Source organism: Hirundo rustica, chromosome 24 (assembly GCF_015227805.2).
Source record: "Hirundo rustica isolate bHirRus1 chromosome 24, bHirRus1.pri.v3, whole genome shotgun sequence".
NCBI classification, from domain to species: domain Eukaryota; kingdom Metazoa; phylum Chordata; class Aves; order Passeriformes; family Hirundinidae; genus Hirundo; species Hirundo rustica.
Genome location: NC_053473.1, coordinates 1,842,257 through 1,860,464, shown reverse-complemented (window position 1 = coordinate 1,860,464; position 18,208 = coordinate 1,842,257). Strand labels below are relative to the sequence as shown.

At 53.3% G+C, this 18,208-nt stretch overlaps 1 protein-coding gene across 1 annotated transcript; it reads left to right on the top strand.

Annotated features, from left to right (window-relative positions):
- Window positions 1-86: 86 nt before the first annotated feature.
- Window positions 87-9,851, top strand: PSMA5 (proteasome 20S subunit alpha 5). The gene is made up of 9 exons (XM_040085782.1): window positions 87-255; window positions 1,236-1,302; window positions 2,977-3,103; window positions 4,371-4,438; window positions 5,012-5,119; window positions 5,206-5,264; window positions 5,943-6,045; window positions 6,996-7,082; window positions 9,574-9,851. Exons 1-9 carry the CDS (start codon window positions 227-229, stop codon window positions 9,649-9,651), a joined length of 726 nt encoding a protein of 241 aa, XP_039941716.1. The 5' UTR covers window positions 87-226; the 3' UTR covers window positions 9,652-9,851.
- The last annotated feature ends 8,357 nt before the right edge of the window (window positions 9,852-18,208 follow it).

Here is an 18,208-nt window from a genome sequence, read left to right as displayed (position 1 = left end):
CCTCCCGTCTGCGCTGGTCCCGCCTTCCCCGCTCTCCCATTGGTGGAGCCGCAGCGCCGCTGTCCAATGGGCGGGCGGCGCGGGCGGAAGTGCTGCTCGGGGCCGGAAGCGGCGTTGTAGCCCCCGGTGAGGCCGCCGCGCTCCCGGTGCCCCTGGAACCCCCGAGCCCCCCCGGCACCTCCGGAGTCCCCGGGATCCCCCGGAATCACCCGGCCCCGCCGTCGCCATGTTCCTCACGCGCTCCGAGTACGACCGGTGAGTGCCCGCCCGCGCCTGCGGCTGAGTCACGGGCCTGCGCCCGGCGCGGCCCGACCGGTCCAGGGCGCTCTGACCGGCGCCTCCCGCACCGGGATCGCACCGGGAGCTGCCAGGAGCTCGCAGCGCTGCTGGGCCCTGCCACGGGACCGGGGGCTGCGGGGTTGGGACGGACCCGAGGGCGAGGGGAGCTCGTGAGCCCCTGGTTGGTGTGTGTGGATGGGATATGGGATATGGGATGGGATACGCAGGGAAAGGAGCGTGTCCAGTGGGGAGCAACGGAGCTGGGGAAGGGTCTGGAGCCCCAGGAGAGGCTGAGGGAGCTGGGAAAGGGCTGAGCCTGGAGAAGAGGGGGCTCAGGGGGAACCTTGTGGCTCTGCACAACTCCCTGACAGGAGGGGACAGCTGGGGGGGTCAGGCTATGAGAACAGGGAACAGGGACAGGAGGAGAGGGAACGGCCTCAAACTGGGCCACACATGTTTCATTTGGATATTGGGATTTTTTTTCCGGGAAAGGGCTATCCAGCCCTGACACAGGCTGCCTAAGGCAGTGGTGGAGTCCTCATCCCTCAAAAACCACGTGGATGTGGCACTTGGGGACAGGGGTTGGGGCAGCCTTGGCAGTGCTGGGGGAAAGTTTGGACTCCATGATCTCAAAGGACTATTCCAACCTCAGGGATTCTATGATTCCATGGTAAAACAAGACTTTTGTGGCTCCTGGTGCAGCCTTTGGATTCCAAAGGCTTCCAGCGCCCACAGTGTGCTGGGACATCCCACCTGCTTCTCCCCTGTCCCTTCACTGCCGGCTTTCCTTGTGTTCCCATCCATGAACATCCAGAGTCCAGACCCTGTGGGTGTCCTGTGCCGAAGGGGACACGTCCCTGCTGCATTACCTGTGCCCAGGTGGCTCCACCCTTGAGCAAGGACTTGGCTTCCGTTGGTTTCCTGCCCTTCTCACCCTGTGTGTGTTGTCCTTGCAGGGGTGTGAACACGTTCTCTCCAGAGGGGAGGCTCTTCCAGGTGGAATATGCCATCGAGGCCATAAAGGTACTTCTGAAATTTCCAAACTGTGACATCTGGGGCTCCTTCAGACCCCGGGTATGGATTGCCTAGGACTAATCCAGGCTGTGTCTGTTTCCTCCAGCCAAACATCCCACAGTGCTGATCTTTTATGGGTCATTAAGAACCAAAACCCATCGATTTTCCCTGAAGTTCAGCGGAATGTTCCCTCCCCTGTCCTAAATAATAATCACCAAGTGATTTATGCCCAACCAAAATGCAATCCAAAGCTCTTTATCCCCAGATCAAACCTAAGACACTTCTTGGGTGGATTTAAATGTGAAAGTTCTTATGAGCAAACTCACCTTTGCAGGGTCAAACGGCTTTTGGGGATTAAAGATCCTTAATCGTTAAATGTCCTTAATCGAGAAATTTTCCTGCTTATTATATTGATAGAATGTAGGTGTTGATTGGTAATAAGTTTAAATGTGGAAGAACCAGGTCAAATGATGAAGGGGAAAAAAGCTCTGAGGTATTTGGATTGAGGAGAAGGGTCCTGACTTCATCCTCCCTGTGTTGCTTATCTCCTTGGAGCACTAAAAAGAGGAATAAAATAATAATGTATCAGAAAAAAAGTAATAAAATTATGATGGACTTGGGAATTAAAGCTCCAGGGAGGATGTTGGCGACAATACTCGATGAATTAAAATAGATCTCCTGCAGCAGGGACATCTCCTGCCACACCTGTGGCTGTAGGTGCAGCCTTCCAGGGAATCCTGGGGTTAAAATGAAACCCTGAGGGTGGATGCTGGGAGTGAGCGTTCCACACTGCAGCTGAGACAGTTCTGCCAGGAAATTCCGTGGTGTGGGAAAGCTCTGAGTGCTGGGAGCGAGGTGGGGTCCAGGCAGGGGCTGGTGGGATCAAGGTAATTGTTGGTGGGATCAAGGCTGGATCAAGTGTAGGAGTTGGTGGGATTAAAGCGGGGTTAAGGTAGGACCAGTGTGGGGATTGGTGGGATTAAATAGGATCAATGTAAGGGCTGGTGGGATCAAGGCAGGGGCTGGTAAGATCCAGGAAAGCATTGGCAGGATCAGGGTGGGATCAAGGCAGGAGCTGGTGGGATCAAAGCGGGATCAGGGCAGGGATTTGTGGGGTCAAGGTGAGAGCTGGTGTGATTGAGGTGGGATCCAGGCAGGAGCTGCTGGGATCAAGTCAGGATCCAGGTGAGGGCTGCCAGGAGCCCCTGAGATCAGTCCCTGTGCCTGTGGCCCTGGTGACAGTGACGTGTCCTGCAGTCAGGGGTGGAACTTGCTGCCCGGGACTCTGGGGAGAGCAGGAGCTTATGGAAAACCAAGTGCCCAAGCCAGAGCTGCAGCGGGATGCAGCAGTACTGATGTGGGAAATTCTCTCACCCTTTAAACTTTTTTTCCCTCTGGCAGAGGAGAATTCCCAGGGCCTTTTACACTCACCAGGCTCCACAAACTGCTATTGCTTGAGGGATGAGGGATGTGCAGCAGCTCCACTGGGGTCTCATGGGAATCACATGGATTTCACCTTCCCCATTTCCTGCTTCAGGGAATAAGCTTTAAAATCCCACCATGCGAAGCCAGAGTGGGTTTGTGCGTGGGTGATGCAATTGAATTCAAACCAACACACCTGCAAATAAGTCAGGACTAGCATTGATATTTGTGTGAGCTGGAGCCTGTGTTGGTGTTTTGCAGCTTGGCTCCACAGCCATCGGGATCCAGACCTCAGAGGGAGTTTGCCTGGCTGTGGAGAAGAGGATCACATCTCCCCTCATGGAGCCCAGCAGCATTGAGAAGATTGTGGAGATCGACTCCCACATTGGTATGGAGGGGGGATTCAGCCCTGGGGGATCAGATCTGGGAGCACCCCTAAAATTGTGAATTATTTATGATAAGAGTCCGTCCCCTGGGAACTTGGGAAGTTGCGTTTTTTGGGATGAGCTCTCCCTGCAGGCAGTTCTGCCTGGAGCAGGAACACTCATCCTTCCCTGTGCACACCAGCTCCTGGTCACTGCTTTTCCACGCTCCAGGCCAGCAGAACTTAGCTCCAGGAAGCAGAAAAGCAGGTGAAGCACTGCCCTCTGCCTCAGTGACCTCCCTCATGAAAGCTCATCCCAAATTTAGCTCTGGGAGGGCAGGGAATTATGGTTGGCTTGAGGCTGGGACCAGTTTCTCCAGGATCACTGATGCCACCCTGGAGCCACCGACTCCCTGAGTGGTCCACAGTGGGCTCATGACCAAATATGTCACCCTGAAAGGCAGGGAACTTCCAAAATTCCCCTGTTGCTGCAGCATGGACAGGGAAAGAGCTCCAAGAGTCCAATTTCCTCCTCCCAGGAGCTCCCTCTTCCCAGAGCAGAATCTGTTCTGGGGGCTCCTGCATCTGCTGCATCTGGGGCAGCCAGGGTCCCTTCCCAGCAGATTGTTCTGGGGCAAATCTGTTTCAATCCCACGGAATCCTCCAGGCTGGAAAAGCCCTCTGAGATCATCGAGTCCAACCATTCCAAGGCCACCCCTGATCCATGTCCCAAAGTGCCACATTCACACTTTTTGAACCCTTCCAGGGGTGGGGACTCCACCGCTGTTCACAGGGCAGCCTGAGCCCAGTGTCTGATCATGCAATCCATGAAAAAAATTTATGTAATGTCTGCCCTGAGCCTCCCCTGGCCCAGCCTGAGGCTGTTCCCTCTCCTCCTGTCCCTGTTCTCAGAGCCCGACCCCCCCGGCTGTCCCCTCCTGTCAGGAGATGTGCAGAGCCACAAGGTTCCCCCTGAGCCTCCTTTTCTCCAGGCTCAGCCCCTTTCCAGCTCCCTCAGCATCTCCTGGTGCTCCAGACCCTTCCCCAGCTCTGTTCCCTTCCCTGGACACCTCCAGCCCCTCCATGTCCTTCTTGTCACGATGAACCCAACTCTGACCCCAGGATTGGAGGTGAGGCCTCAGCAGTGCCCAGCACAGCGGGACAAATCTCTTCCCCACCTTCCCACTCAGGGACCAGCTTCTCCCTGCAGCTCTTTGTGTTCTGGGAATTCAGGGGGAAAACATCCCAAATAATGGGTGGAGTGACTCCTGTTTCCTCTTTCCCATTCCAGGGTGTGCCATGAGTGGCCTCATAGCTGATGCAAAGACTTTAATTGACAAGGCCAGAGTGGAGACTCAGGTAAGATCTGACATCCCTGTTCTTAAATTAGCAGCACAAATCCCAGGAACCCCTTCAAAGTCCTGGAAAAGGGAAGGTGATTCCATCAAAACAGCTGGTGGGAAGTTGGAAGCTTGTTGGAAGCACAGGGGCTGTCTGACTGTTCCGGAAAAATACTGGATATATTTGTTTTATTTTTATCCTCTTGAATTTCCTGGGTGCCTCAGGTGCAAAGGTACCAGGTACAAACCTGTGCTGCTGCAAAGGGTTTTCCTGGGTTTTTCTCCTGCATGTCAGCACTTTTTCACCCTCTGGAGAGCTGAATAACACACAACTTCCAAAGCAGATATCGGGATAAAGCCCTTCAGCCTTGCATTTCCCTGTTGGCGTCCCAAGCCTTGGTATCCAATTTTCTGTGGATTTTTGTACATCCCACTCTGCCCTGAGAGAGCTGGGAGAACTGGCTGTGCCCTGAGTTCCGCAGGGAAGTTACCCTTGTGTGCACACAGGGTCTCACTCCCCCTCAGCCGTGCAGGGGTGTCGTATTTTGGGAACCCGGGGATCATGGGAATCTTTATTTGGATTTTCCTGCAGAATCACTGGTTCACCTACAACGAGACGATGACGGTGGAGAGCGTGACACAGGCTGTGTCTAACCTGGCCCTGCAGTTTGGGGAGGAAGATGCTGACCCAGGAGCCATGGTGGGAGCTGGGGGGGATCGGGGGGTGCTGGGGAACCCCCCCCTTTCCTTCCCCTTGTCTGAGCCATTCCCGCCTTTCTCCCGCAGTCCCGCCCGTTCGGCGTCGCTCTGCTCTTCGGAGGGGTGGATGAGAAGGGACCCCAGCTGTGAGTTCTGCTCTCTTAATCCAGGGGAAAGACCAAACCTCCGCTGCAAAATTCCCAGGCTGTTTTAACAGCTCGGTTCTGGGACTTTCCTGAAGCCAAACCCTTGGGGTTTATCCCATTATATCCCTGATATGTTTGTTAATCCTGTTAAACCCTCTCCAGAGCCCCACCTGCCTGGAAAAAACATCATATCTTCCCAAAACCTTTGTGTTTTCCTATTAAAAATGTGGTTTCCTGGGGAGGAGGGAAGCGTTAAAGCTCTTCTGGTCCTGGGTGTATTCTTACCTTTCCCTAAAGGACCGGCAGAGCCACGGTAACATAATCCATGTGACATTCCTTGGGGAGGTGTTGGAGCAGCTGTAACCTGAACTCAGGGCTCCAAATGGCCCCGCTGGGAAGTGGGAAAGGCTTGGCAGAGCCAGATCAGTCAGGTCTGCCTTCCAGCAGGGAAAACTTGCTGGATTTATTAAAAGAAAAATTAGGATAAGATGGGAAATCCAAAGGAAAATGGTTCTCTGAGGAAAGAGGGCAGTGTTGGTGTGGAAGCTGCCAGCCCAGGAGCTCCTGGGGGTGAATCCCAGCTCCAGCTGTGCAGGGAGCTCTGGGGGGCTGGTGAGGGAGTTTTTGGGGTACCCCAGGGTGATGTGGGGTGCAGGTAGTCACCCCCTGTCCCCGCAGGTTCCACATGGATCCCTCGGGAACGTTCGTGCAGTGCGATGCCAGAGCCATCGGCTCCGCCTCAGAGGGAGCCCAGAGCTCCCTGCAGGAGGTTTACCACAAGGTAAGGGCTGCATTTGGGGTTGGGGTCACATCTCGTGGGTCTGGGGCGCTTCAGCACCTACCAGCATCCCCCAATCCCCTCCCCCAGGGAGGATTTAGGACCGGGCCGAGCTGCTCAGGGCAGGGTGACTCCGTAGCAGTGCATCCTGTGAGTAGGTGCTGAGGATCTCCAGGAGCAGAGCTGCTCCCAGCAGCCACTCTCTGCCTGTGAGATAACAGAGGCCACGTCAGGAAGTTCTCTATAAATAAAAACTGAGCTCCAAGCGCTGCTCTCAGCATCAGGCTCCGTGGGGATACAGCTGGAAACATCCTGAGCTCACACCAGCACCTTCACCTCCCCAGGGAAGGGAGCAGCTTTTGTGCTGGAAGTTCTGGTCATGTTTGATATTAAACTGGATTTTTTTTTTTTCCCCCCAGTGAGGAGGGAGTTGCCCATTTTGGGTGGTAAGAAACAAAACCCTAATGAAAAGCACAATTAGTGGTGGTGGCTGGAAAGACTCATTTGTTCACTAGAATTCTCCAAATTACCCAAATTCTGGGCTTCCTGGATTGCCAACGCTTTTTCAAGTACGAAGTCGGTGAAACAGCTGTGCTGCACATCCCTCTGGCTCTAGGGATGCACGGGATTTATTGGATTAAATGCAGCACAGAGGCCTCTGCCTAGAGGGAATCTGGCTTTTTGAGAGGAAATTGGAGGAGAGAAACAGCTCCTCCTGTCCCAATCCCATCAGATTTGTGTGCCCAAATGAACCATTTTTAAATCTCAGATAGGCAGGATTTCGCTGTCCCCGTGGAATCCCTGCCCTGCCTGCTCCAATCTCCCAGAGATGCTGCAGATCCCTTGATAAGCTGCTCCCTTGGCTGCCTGGCTCAAGGGATTTGGGAAAGGGGAGGGAGAGGGGCCACATCCTGAGCCTGCAGCATCTAATCCATGAGCCATTTGTTTTCCAGTCCATGACGCTAAAGGAAGCCATCAAATCTTCCCTGGTCATCCTGAAACAGGTCATGGAGGAGAAACTAAATGCCACCAACATCGAGGTGAGTCAGGATTGCCCCTGGAGCAAGGAATGGAGCAGCTCATGGCTTCCTGAGCCAACTGCTGCAGATGTTCCTGCCCTTTTCATCATCCCCTGTGGGGCATTTGGGAAAAGTTGAAGCTTTTCCCTTCCAGAGCCTGTTTTTGTGGCTAATCTGTGATGAGCAGGAGGGATTCTCTGACCTTCTCCAGTCAGCAGAACCCGACATACCACCCAGACTGCTCGTTCTTCCCCTGCATCTAGCCATTCTTTTTTGCCTTGCTGCCTGTAATATTAGAAGGAATGAAAATTACCCAGCTCCTGGGCTGCTATATTAGTCCTGGGGCAGCGCCAAAAATCCCTTGGACAGTGGGAGCAGCAAGGATCCTCCAGGAATGGCTGTGCCCCTGGAACCCCGGGGGCAGCCACATTTGGGGGATGCTGGGCCCCCCAAACCTGCTCCATTGGCTCCTTTTTGGGTGGAAAAGGTCCAAACCCTCTGCACTGGCTGGGGTAACTGGGAGATGAGAAGTCAGGCTGGTGTCTAGAGTTTGCTTCTATTTCGGGTGGGTTATGAGACACCAGACCTTTCCAAAGTGTGGCATTCCAGCTCCTGAGCTGCTCTCTCCTCCCATTCCTTTCATCTGAGTGCTGGGAAAGCTTTTCCCAAAGAGCCCCAAGCTATTCACCCCATTTTTGGATTAAATATTGCTGCACCCATTCCTGGTGGGATTAACCGACTTCCTTTGGAGGGGAAAGCCAACAGCACACGAAAACTTGGATACCCTGTCCCAAAATCACGCCATGGAGCTGGGATCTCCTTCCCAGGTGCTCTTCCAGCCCTTAGCCATACGTTTTTTCCTGGTACAGTGCAGGCAGAGGAATGTGTACAGTATCCTGATGTCATGTCCCTGTTTAACAGGGCTTAACTGTGCCTGGCACGGGCCTGGAGTGGGGAGGAATGGTGTTGGGGGGAAGGAGGGCAGGAATGTGCTGAGGATTAAAAGGTTTCTATTGACTCAGGTCACCCCCTGGCTGAAAATCTGCCACCTGAAGAGCTCTTTGCTTCCTAGAAGTATGTGCCTCTCCCATTCCTTGGCTCCAGCCATGCTGCTGTGGCATTTTCCATCTAGGAACAAAGAGGGAAAGAGTGGCTGTGGAAGAGTTAAATCCACTGATGGCAAAAGTCAGGAGCCTGAAAGAAGGTCATGATTTTAGGTTGATGGCTTCCCTGTGAAGCCTGTCAGGGAGTGGTGGAGCGAAGGTTTGATAGGGAGAAGGTGAGGGACAGGTTTGAGGAGGTGTGGAAAAGCAAAGGAGTTGGTGTCTTTGCTGGTTTGGGGTGTTCATAAAGGGTTTTTTCGGTATTTAGAGCTGGTTTTGAGTCTTGCTGAGTCTGGTTGGGCCCAGGATCAGTCCAGTCCCTGCACAGGTGGTTTGGTGCCCAGAGCAGCTGTGGCTGCCCCTGGATCTCTGGCAGTGCCCAAGGCCAGGCTGGACAGGGCTTGGAGCAGCCTGGAGCAGTGGAAGTGTCCCTGCCATGGCAGGGTGGGACAGGATGGGCTTTGAGATTGCTTCCAACCCAAACCACTCCATCTGAGGGGCCTAAAGTGGCATCTCCAAGTGTCTCTGCCTTGTCTGAGAGCTCTGGGTGAGGCCTGGGCTGGCAGCAGCTCTCAGGCTGAGCGCTGGGACCTTTCCCCTTGGACAAACACCTCATGGTACCTCCCTGCCCCCGGATCAGCTCCTTCCCCCGGAGCTGGTGAAGGGGGGTTTGTGAGAAGTCACCTCAGAAGAGCTCTGGGATCTCTGGGATGCTCCAGAGCTTCCCTCCAGCTTTTATTGGTTGCATCCATACCCTTTGATCCCTGGAGATCAAACCATGTGCCCAGTGCCTGTGAGTTCAGGAGCATCCCAGCCTGCTCCTGCCCCATCCCAGCCTGTTACAGGATCCCCCAGCTCTCTCTGGAGCCTTGGCATTTCCCCTGACACAGCTGTGCCTGGTTTGGGCTCCCACCCCTGAGCCAGGTGTGAATATTTCTGCTCACGTTTCTCTTCCAGGCTTGTCATTCCTTGGTGCTGCCTCTGGAATGTTTCAGCTGTCTGCCCTGACACTGTGTTCTCCCTGTCCCTGTTTTCCTTATTGATCTCTGCCTCAGTTTCCCTGAGCCAGCTCTGTGTCCCCTCAGCTCCCAGACAGGCCAGGATTCGTCCCCTTGGTTCCTTGGGGAGAAGAATCATTTGGAGAGGCAGGAATTCTCTCCTGGGAGCTTTTGATGGCTTTTCCCCCATCAAGTGGGAGCAGAGCCTGCCTGTTCCCACTAAAGTTCCCTGCTGCTGCTCCTCTGAGGAGACTGAGTCAATTCAAAGCTATTTGTGCAGCAGGCAGCTATTTTAGGGAGTCATGGAGCGTGTTCCAGGCTGGAATGATCCTGCTGCTCTGGCAGATCAGAAGGAACAGCTGCTCCCTGCTTTCCTCAGCCACATTTAACCCCTTGTTCCTTCTCTTCCAGCTTGCCACGGTGGAGCCTGGGATGAAATTCCACATGTACACGAAAGAGGAGCTTGAGGAGGTCATCAAGGATATTTGAAAAAGGAGGAGAGACCCCCCAAAAGCTCAAGCCCCTGCCCTGACCAAAGGAACTGGTCCAGTTCACCCAGCTCCTGGGACTTCCCTCCCCACAGCACCTCCATCTGCTGCTCCGGCCAACTCCAGAGGTTTTTTACGGTTTCTGGACAGAACTGAGCTTTGCCCCAGGAGGGAATGAAATAAATCCTTTTGTTACTCTCACTGGGCTCCTCAGCAGGGGGGGAAAGGTGGGAATGCAGGGATTTGGAGCTAAAACTGGGGGTGGATCAGGACAGCAGCTGTGCCAAGGGCACTGCCAGGTCTGCAGCAGCAAAGCTCCCTCTCGTGGTGCTGGCCATGGGGAAATCCAGCGGTCAGTCCACACTTCCTTTTAAAAAATGGGAGGTTTTAATCTGTTCAGTGCACTCCTCCTTCCTTCTCCAGTGTTTTTTATCTGTAAAAGAGTCCCTGGAGCTCCATCTTCTCTGCCAAGAAATCTACAATCAGCCTGTGGGGTTCCTTCTGTAGGGCTTGAAAAAAAATCCATAGAAACTGATAGATCAGAGTCCACCAAGCAGAAACGGGGCTGGGACAGCCCCTCAGCACTAAAATCCTGCAGCTACTGCTGAGTTTTGACAGTTAAACCCTATTTTTCACCAGAAAATTCCTTCTTGTCCCACTTCGATTTTTGTTCTCCAGCAGAAATCTCTGTCCTCAAAATAGTGTCAGGGAACCAAAGATGGGTCTGATAAGGGAATAAATTCAGATTAAAAGAGTATTTTCCTATAAAATCATGGTTGTGGGGAAAGCCAGCTCTGCCTCAGTCCTGGCAGCTGGCTCTGGGCTGCCCTTGGAAGAGCAGAGGCCTGGAAATCAAATTCCAGGATAAAATGACAATTTAAAATTACAGTTTCGGGATAAATTTAGCTATCACCCCGAACCAAGCAGCGTTGGCTGGTGTGGAAGAGCTGGATATAGCTGGGCCAGGGGTTGCCCTGGGAAATAGGGACATTTTCCCCAACCTGATGCTGGAAATGTTTCACCAGTTGGCAAAGCCAAATCTCCCCCTACCTCCAGCCTCTGTCATTCCCAGAAGGACGAATGCCTTTCCCTGCTGGTTTTCCCCTCTCTTGCCACTGCCAGGTGCATTCAGGAAGGGAAACAAGGTCTTGAAAATCAGTGCTTGGATGACCTCAGTTTCAGCATAGCCCTGGAATTCCTGTGGTCTCCTCTTCCAGAGCTGTTTAAAGGGAACAAATGGATCAGCAGGAGCTGCCCGAGGCCCTGGTGGGAGCTGGATCCAACCGCCGGCCCTGCGGGTACAATCACATTATTGCTTGATGGACTTTCCTCTTTGGGAAGCCGTTCCTCGGAGCCTGGCTCTGGCTCGGGTTTGGGGTGCCGTGTCACTCCTCATCCCACAGGCGCTTGGGGCGGCTCCGGAGCGGGCCCGGGGCCATCCCGAACGGCAGGCCGGGCATGAGGGCGGAACCGGGCCTGGGCCCTTCATCACCCGGGGCTCCGCTCCCCGGGGCGCTCCGGCCTCAGCGCTCCGCGTGGCTTCGGTGTCCCGGGAACGCGAACCCCGCTGCTTCCCACGGGGGCGCCTGTGCCCTGCCCGGTGCCCCGTGCGGCCCTGGGGACACAGCGCTGTCCCGTCCCCGGCCAGCCGCGGCTGACCCGGCACCTCCGGGCACCGCCGGGCACCGCCAGGCACCCCCGGGCACCGCCGGGCACCGCCGCCTCACTGTGGCTTCGGCCAATCAAAAAATCGCTCCGCCGCTCCCCGCCAATCACAGGCTGTCGCTGGGTAGATTAGAGAGCGGTGTTGGAGGGGGCGGGTTTACGCGCGTCGTGCAAGCACTGCCAGCCAGTCACAGGAGGAGATGGGCGGTGATTGACAAAGGAAAGAACCAATCAGAGCTGGAAATGTCCCATTGGGAGGAGGAGGCGTGGCCGCATTCTGAGCGACAGCTGCTCCAGCCAATCGCCACCGCCCAGGGCGGGCCCGCGGGCCACGCCCCTGACAGCCCGACAGCGTTAGGCGGATGGACAGCGGGACAGAGCGACAGACGGACGGACAGAAAGCGCGATAGACAGATCGACAGATAGATCCTCGCCAAAAGGTGGAGGCGGGCGGGAGGGCGGACGGACAGAAAGACATCCCTCCTTGCAAACCCTGGGACGGACAGACAGACAGATACCCCTCCCTGCATCCCCCGGACTGGACACACAGACATCACCTCTGCATCTCCCGGGTTGGACACACTGACAGACAGACATCTCCTCTGCATCCCTTGGGATGGACACACAGACATCTCCTCTGCATCCCCCGGGATGGACACACAGACATCCCCTCTGCATCCCCTGGGATGGACACACAGACAGACAGACATCTCCTCTGCATCCCTTGGGATGGACACACAGACAGACAGACATCTCCTCTGCATCCCCTGGGATGGACACACAGACATCCCCTCTGCATCCCCCGGGATGGACACACAGACATCTCCTCTGCATCCCCCGGGATGGACACACTGACAGACAGACATCTCCTCTGCATCCCCCAGGATGGACACACAGACATCACCTCTGCATCTCCCGGGTTGGACACACTGACAGACAGACATCTCCTCTGCATCCCCTGAGATGGACACACAGACATCTCCTCTGCATCCCCTGGGATGGACACACAGACAGACAGACATCTCCTCTGCATCCCTTGGGATGGACACACAGACACACAGACATCCCCTCTGCATGCCCTGGGATGGACACACAGATACACAGACATCACCTCTGCATCTCCCGGGTTGGACACACAGACAGACAGACATCTCCTCTGCATCCCCCAGGATGGATACACAGCCCGCCAGACATCTCCTCTGCATCCCCCAGGATGGATGGACAGACAGACTTCTCTGGCATCGCTCTCCTAAAAGCATAAATAAATAAGACAACTCACAGGCAGCACTGTCTCCCAGGCAGGCGCGGAGTCCCCGGGCCCTTCTGATTCACTTGGAGTCACAGAATATCCTGAACCGGGAGGGATCCACGAGCATCATCGAGTTCAGCTGCTCCACTCTGGGGGGCTCCTGCAGGTGACTCCCCCTGCCCAAGTTGGGGTTCAGGGGCTTTATGAGGCACCCAGGCATGGTCTGTACAGGAAAAGTGAAAGCTTCAGACAAGCCCTGCCTCGGCCTCAAACTTTGGCAACAGTTAAGTTGATCCACAAGATCTAATGAAGGCAAATCGGATTTATAAAAATGAAGAGTTTATTTTATAGGCTGCAAAGGAAAGAAAGTTGCTGCTTGACTGTGGTGCAGGTCCAAGTTTCCACATGTAAGGAGCAGGGTCCAAGCAAGCTTGGCACAGTTATCTGTGTGAGAAGCAGCTTTTTTAGACTACAAGGGGGAACCTTTTTAGACTACAAGGGTGACAGAATGTGATGGTTCTTAGAGCTGAGAAGGAAGGTGCCTGGCACTGGGGTGTTTTGACTGGAGCAGCGCCTCAGTGGTGGCACAGAGCTCTGTGTGAGAAACACACCAACATTTTGGGTCTGAGAGAGTGAAAAGGGTGTGATGGTTGAGAATGAGCCTGCAGAGCTCCGTGGCTGAGTGACTGCCTCTCGATTCCTGTCTGAATCCAAGTTCTCAATGACAGCACAGAAGTCAGTGAAAGTTTCCAGTGCTGGCACAATTCCTGCTCAAGCTCTACACAGAAACAATTCCGTTCAGCTTTAGACTCCAAAATTCAGATTATGGTCGATGTAGCTGACAGGGAGCGAGTGGGGAGTTTGATGTGGTTTACATGTGGCAGGGGGAGGTGCAGCCCAGCACTGCCTTTTTCTTCTAGAGCCTTTTTTATGGCAGCAGCTGCTGGATGTTCAAAAGGGAGCTGTGAGAGTGGAAAAATGCGATGGTACCTATGTAAAAAGGAAGATGCAAAGCCAAAGTGTGTTGTGGGGCAGTTTAAGGGATGCCAGGAGGAAGGGATAATCCAGGAGCTCCCTCTGTCCTGACACTTGACTTCTCTGTGAGATACAGCTGGTTGAACTCTCTGGCATTGTGTGTGAAAGTGATTGACCTGTGAAAACCAGTGTGCACAGGGAAAATCATCAAATGCTTTCTGTCCTGGCACACCTCTCAGTCTGACCTGCAGCTGGCAACGCTTTGGTTTAGTGATGGACTCTGAGATATTGACGTTGACAAAAACTGAAGCTTTATGGAGCTGAGAAAGCAAGTGAAGAGCAGTACTGGCCGTTTGTTCCAAAACTTTTTGTATGGGAGCAGCTGCTGGATGTTTTGGAGGTGTTTGGTACCTGTGAGAATGAAAGACTGGGATGATCTCTAAAGACAGATCTCCAGGGGAAGCGCACGCCTCCAGCAGTCATGAGTTACATATGGAGCCAGCCAAGAGAGTTCTCAGCTGACAGTGTTTGTGAACGAGTTTTTTGCTGGACCATTGCAATTTTGTCCCTGAATGTGACAGTACAAATAGCTGAGAAAGATGGAGCGTGTGTCAGTCTTGTGCGGTTGAAAAGCTGCAAGGAGAACAAGGGGTAATCCAGCGACTGTTATCCCTTGACCGTGGTGTGAATTAGGGATTTCAAAAGGGAGCTGAAGTTTCTTCTAAGCTGCGTGTGGAATCCTCTCCTTCCAGCCTTGCATAGAGGCTTTCAAGATCCACTGCTAAGAAAAGAGTTCCTACAACAGAGGAGATGGTGCTGGGCATCACTTTTCCTCTGCAGCGTTAAACTGCACGACTCACCTTGGTGTGTGTTGTGCTTTTTAATTCAGCTGCGGGTTTCACGTTCACTTCGAAGGACATCAACAGCACCACGCAAACCGGAGCTTTCTTTTCAAACGAAATCTACTACATTTACATACAAATACAACATAACGTACCACAAACTAAATGTATCACATTCCTTCACTCTGGCAGAGCCCAGCTTCGAGCATTAACACATCCAGCAATTCTCACAGAAAACCAAACCAAAACAAAGTAAACATTGGCCTTCACCTTCCCCTTGCGCCTTACAAATTGTGGCGCACACAGGTCTGTGTGCTCAGCTCCAGTTACAAACCTAAGAACATCCAGCCACCGGTCCCACAGAAAAGGTTCGAGAAGAGAGAGGCCGTGCTGGAATTCCCTTTTCTTTTGCAGCCTATAAACTGCACAGCCGACAATTAAACCATTTGTCTTCCTTCCCACCTATATGCACCATCACATTCTGGCTCCGAGAGCCAGGATCCACAGCGGAGCTCTTCCCAAACTGCTCCCACACCCACGGGGCCAGGAGAGCGCTCGGCTTTTCCCTGGGCACCGTCAGCTCTCAGCAAAACCACACGATGCCGCTGCCGACTCGCCAAAGAACGAAACGCGCCCAGCCCGGCTCGAAACCCCCGAGGGCAGAGCCAGGCTGAAAATGTCCCTGCTCCCGAATCAACTCTGTCAGGACAGAATTATTTTGTTGTTCTTCCCCTTCCAAGTGCAAACCGTTTCTTTGCACCACATTCAAACGGCAACACAAGCTTATTTCCGCCAATAATTTTTTTCATTCTTGCAGAGTGACGCTACAAACTTGAAGACATTAGTCCAAAACCTAGCTCACAAAGGTGCCAGCTGGGAAAGCTCTTGCTGCCCACAATTTCAGCTGCATCCATCAAACTGCTGCTGTCTGCACTTGCCTTCTCAGCTTTACCATCATAAGCCTTCAGTCTCACAGGATCCTGGCCTCACTGACCTGTTTTACCTTGTCCCAACCCTGTCTTGCCTTGCAAACACACCCCAGGCCTGGCCTGGCCTTCCCTTCCCTTCCCATCACTGGACTTTTCCTTTCTCTGCTCTGCCTTGCCCATAATTTCGGGCCTTCTCTTGCCAACCCCTCAATTGCCTTGTCATTCCTGCCAAACCTTGCTTTTCCTTGCCGTTCCTCTCCATCCCTCACCTTGTCTCTCCCTGTCTGCCCGTGTCATGCTTGTACTGCCATTTGTACCCGTCCCCTGTCTCTTCCCAGACCTTTCCTTATCTTTTGTTCCTCTCCTTTGGCCTTGCCTTTCCCATCCCTCTCTTGCCTCTCCTTGCTCCTCCTCCTGCTGTGTCACTGCTTTGCGCTGCCTTGTCCTTAATTACTTCATTTGCCTTGCCTAGCCCTACCTCTCTTTGCATGCCCCAACCTTGCAGTGCCTTCCCCGTCCCTTCCCCACCTCACCTTTCTCTTCCCACCCCTCCCTTCAGTGGTGTTGCATACCCACCCCTCACCTTGGCTTCCTTTCCTCTCTTTTCTGGCCATGTCCTGTCCTTTGGCCTGCCTTCCTCGCACACCACTCCCTTTTCTCTCCATCCCTTTCCTTGCCCTGCCTTGAACTGGCCACAGCTCCCTTGCTGTGCTTTGCCTTTCACTGCCCCCCGCTCCATTACCTTCCCTTGCTCTGCTCTGCCTGGCATTGCCTGGCTTTGCATCACCTTGCACAGCCATCCCCTCCTTTGCCTTCCCTCACCTGTCCCACCCCAGCCCTGATTTCCATCACCTGTCCCACCCCAGCCCTGATTTCCCTCACCTGTCCCACCCCAGCCCTGATTTCCATCACCTGTCCCACCCCAACCTCGATTTCCCTCACCTGTCCCACCCCAGCCCTGACTTCCCTCACCTGTCCCAGCCCAGCCCTGATTTCCCTCACCTGTCCCACCCCAGCCCTGATTTCCCTTGCCTTACTGACTCCTCTGTGTCCTACCCTGTTACCCTGGTTTCTCTGAGTTTCTTTATTAGCCTTTTGATTTTCATAAATGGAGTTAGATCTTTTAGTTACTGTAGAATATTAGAGCAGTTTTTCTATGTTTCCCACAGAAGTAATATAAGCAAATCCTTTGTTTTTCCTTCTTTGTCCTTTGTTTGCATATTTATAACCTGAAAACAATTGTAACTGACAATTCCTCTGGCCACTGAGGCTGAGGGGTGGAAACCCCAAAAAGCCAATCTTCTGCTAGACCCAGAAATGTATAAAAGTAAAAGAATAAACAAAGGGGTCTGTTCTCTCCGCCCTTTCAGCTGGGAGCTGGATCAGAAGAACCTCTGCAGAAATCTCTTGTCTGCGTGTGACTGCTTTGTGTTTCATGGTGACACTTCCCTGTCCCTTCATTGCCTGGCATTGCCTTGCTCACCCATCCTTGACCCTTTCCTCCAGGCTTTGCCTTCCCTGCCCCTCTCATTGCCTTGCCTGTCCCTCTCAAGCCTTGACTTTCAATCCCACCCCTTGACTTTCCAAGCCTGCCTAGCCCTCCCTTCCCTTTGCCTCTCATACACATCCCCTGCCTTGACCTTCCTCCTCCTCTCTTCCCAGGCTTTGCCATGCCTTTCCCTTTGATTTCCCTTGTCCTTCCTACCCTTCCCTTTGATTTCCCTTGTCCTTCCTCCCCTCCCCTTTGATTTCCCTTGTCCTTCCTCCCCTCCCCTTTGATTTCCCTTGTCCTTCCTACCCTTCCCTTCCCTTCCCTTGTCCTTCCTACCCTTCCCTTTGATTTCCCTTGTCCTTCCTCCCCTTCCCTTTGATTTCCCTTGTCCTTCCTACCCTTCCCTTTGATTTCCCTTGTCCTTCCTCCCCTTCCCTTTGATTTCCCTTGTCCTTCCTACCCTTCCCTTTGATTTCCCTTGTCCTTCCTACCCTTCCCTTTGATTTCCCTTGTCCTTCCTCCCCTTCCCTTTGATTTCCCTTGTCCTTCCTCCCCTTCCCTTTGATTTCCCTTGTCCTTCCTCCCCTTCCCTTTGATTTCCCTTGTCCTTCCTCCCCTTCCCTTTGATTTCCCTTGTCCTTCCTACCCTTCCCTTTGATTTCCCTTGTCCTTCCTACCCTCCCCTTTGATTTCCCTTGTCCTTCCTACCCTTCCCTTCCCTTGCCTTTTACACCCATTCCCTGCCTTGACCTTCCTTCCCTTTCTTACCTGCCCTCGCCTTGCCTCGCTCTCCCTGTCCCTGCCTGGCCCCCCATCACTGCATTCACCCTCCCGTGCCCAGCCTTGCCCACCACTTTGGGGCTTTCTCTTCCTAACACTCCATCTGCTATCACCTCAAGGGATTGCCTTCCCCACCCCTCCCTCGACTCGCCCAGAACTGCCTGCACCTGCAGGGAAGGCAAGGCTGGGAAAAATGGGGCATAAACTTTAGAGAATTAAGGATTTTAGAGGGGTTAGGATTTTAGTTAGAGAGAAGCTTTGCTGAAGTTAACTAAAGTAGATAGGTAGGCTTTGCTGAAATGAAAAGTTAGTGATTAACTAAGAGAACCCGGGTTTGGGGTCACTCTTCCATGTTAGAATAACTGATTACTTGTCAACTTTATGTTTGGTTAGCTGTGTTTATAATGAAAAATATAGAAACTGATGAATAGTTTTTAGGAACATAAGACAATTGTAGGCCTCCTCTGCCCAAAAACCCATTGAACAGTCACAAAGACAGGAAATAGGAGTCCTACCAAGGGTTCATTTATCACATTTGCATTGAAATTGTAGGAAGGTCAGAACGAGGAAGACTTCTTTACTTCCTCATTTTGGGGACCCCCCCCCCCCCCCCCCCCCCATGAAAA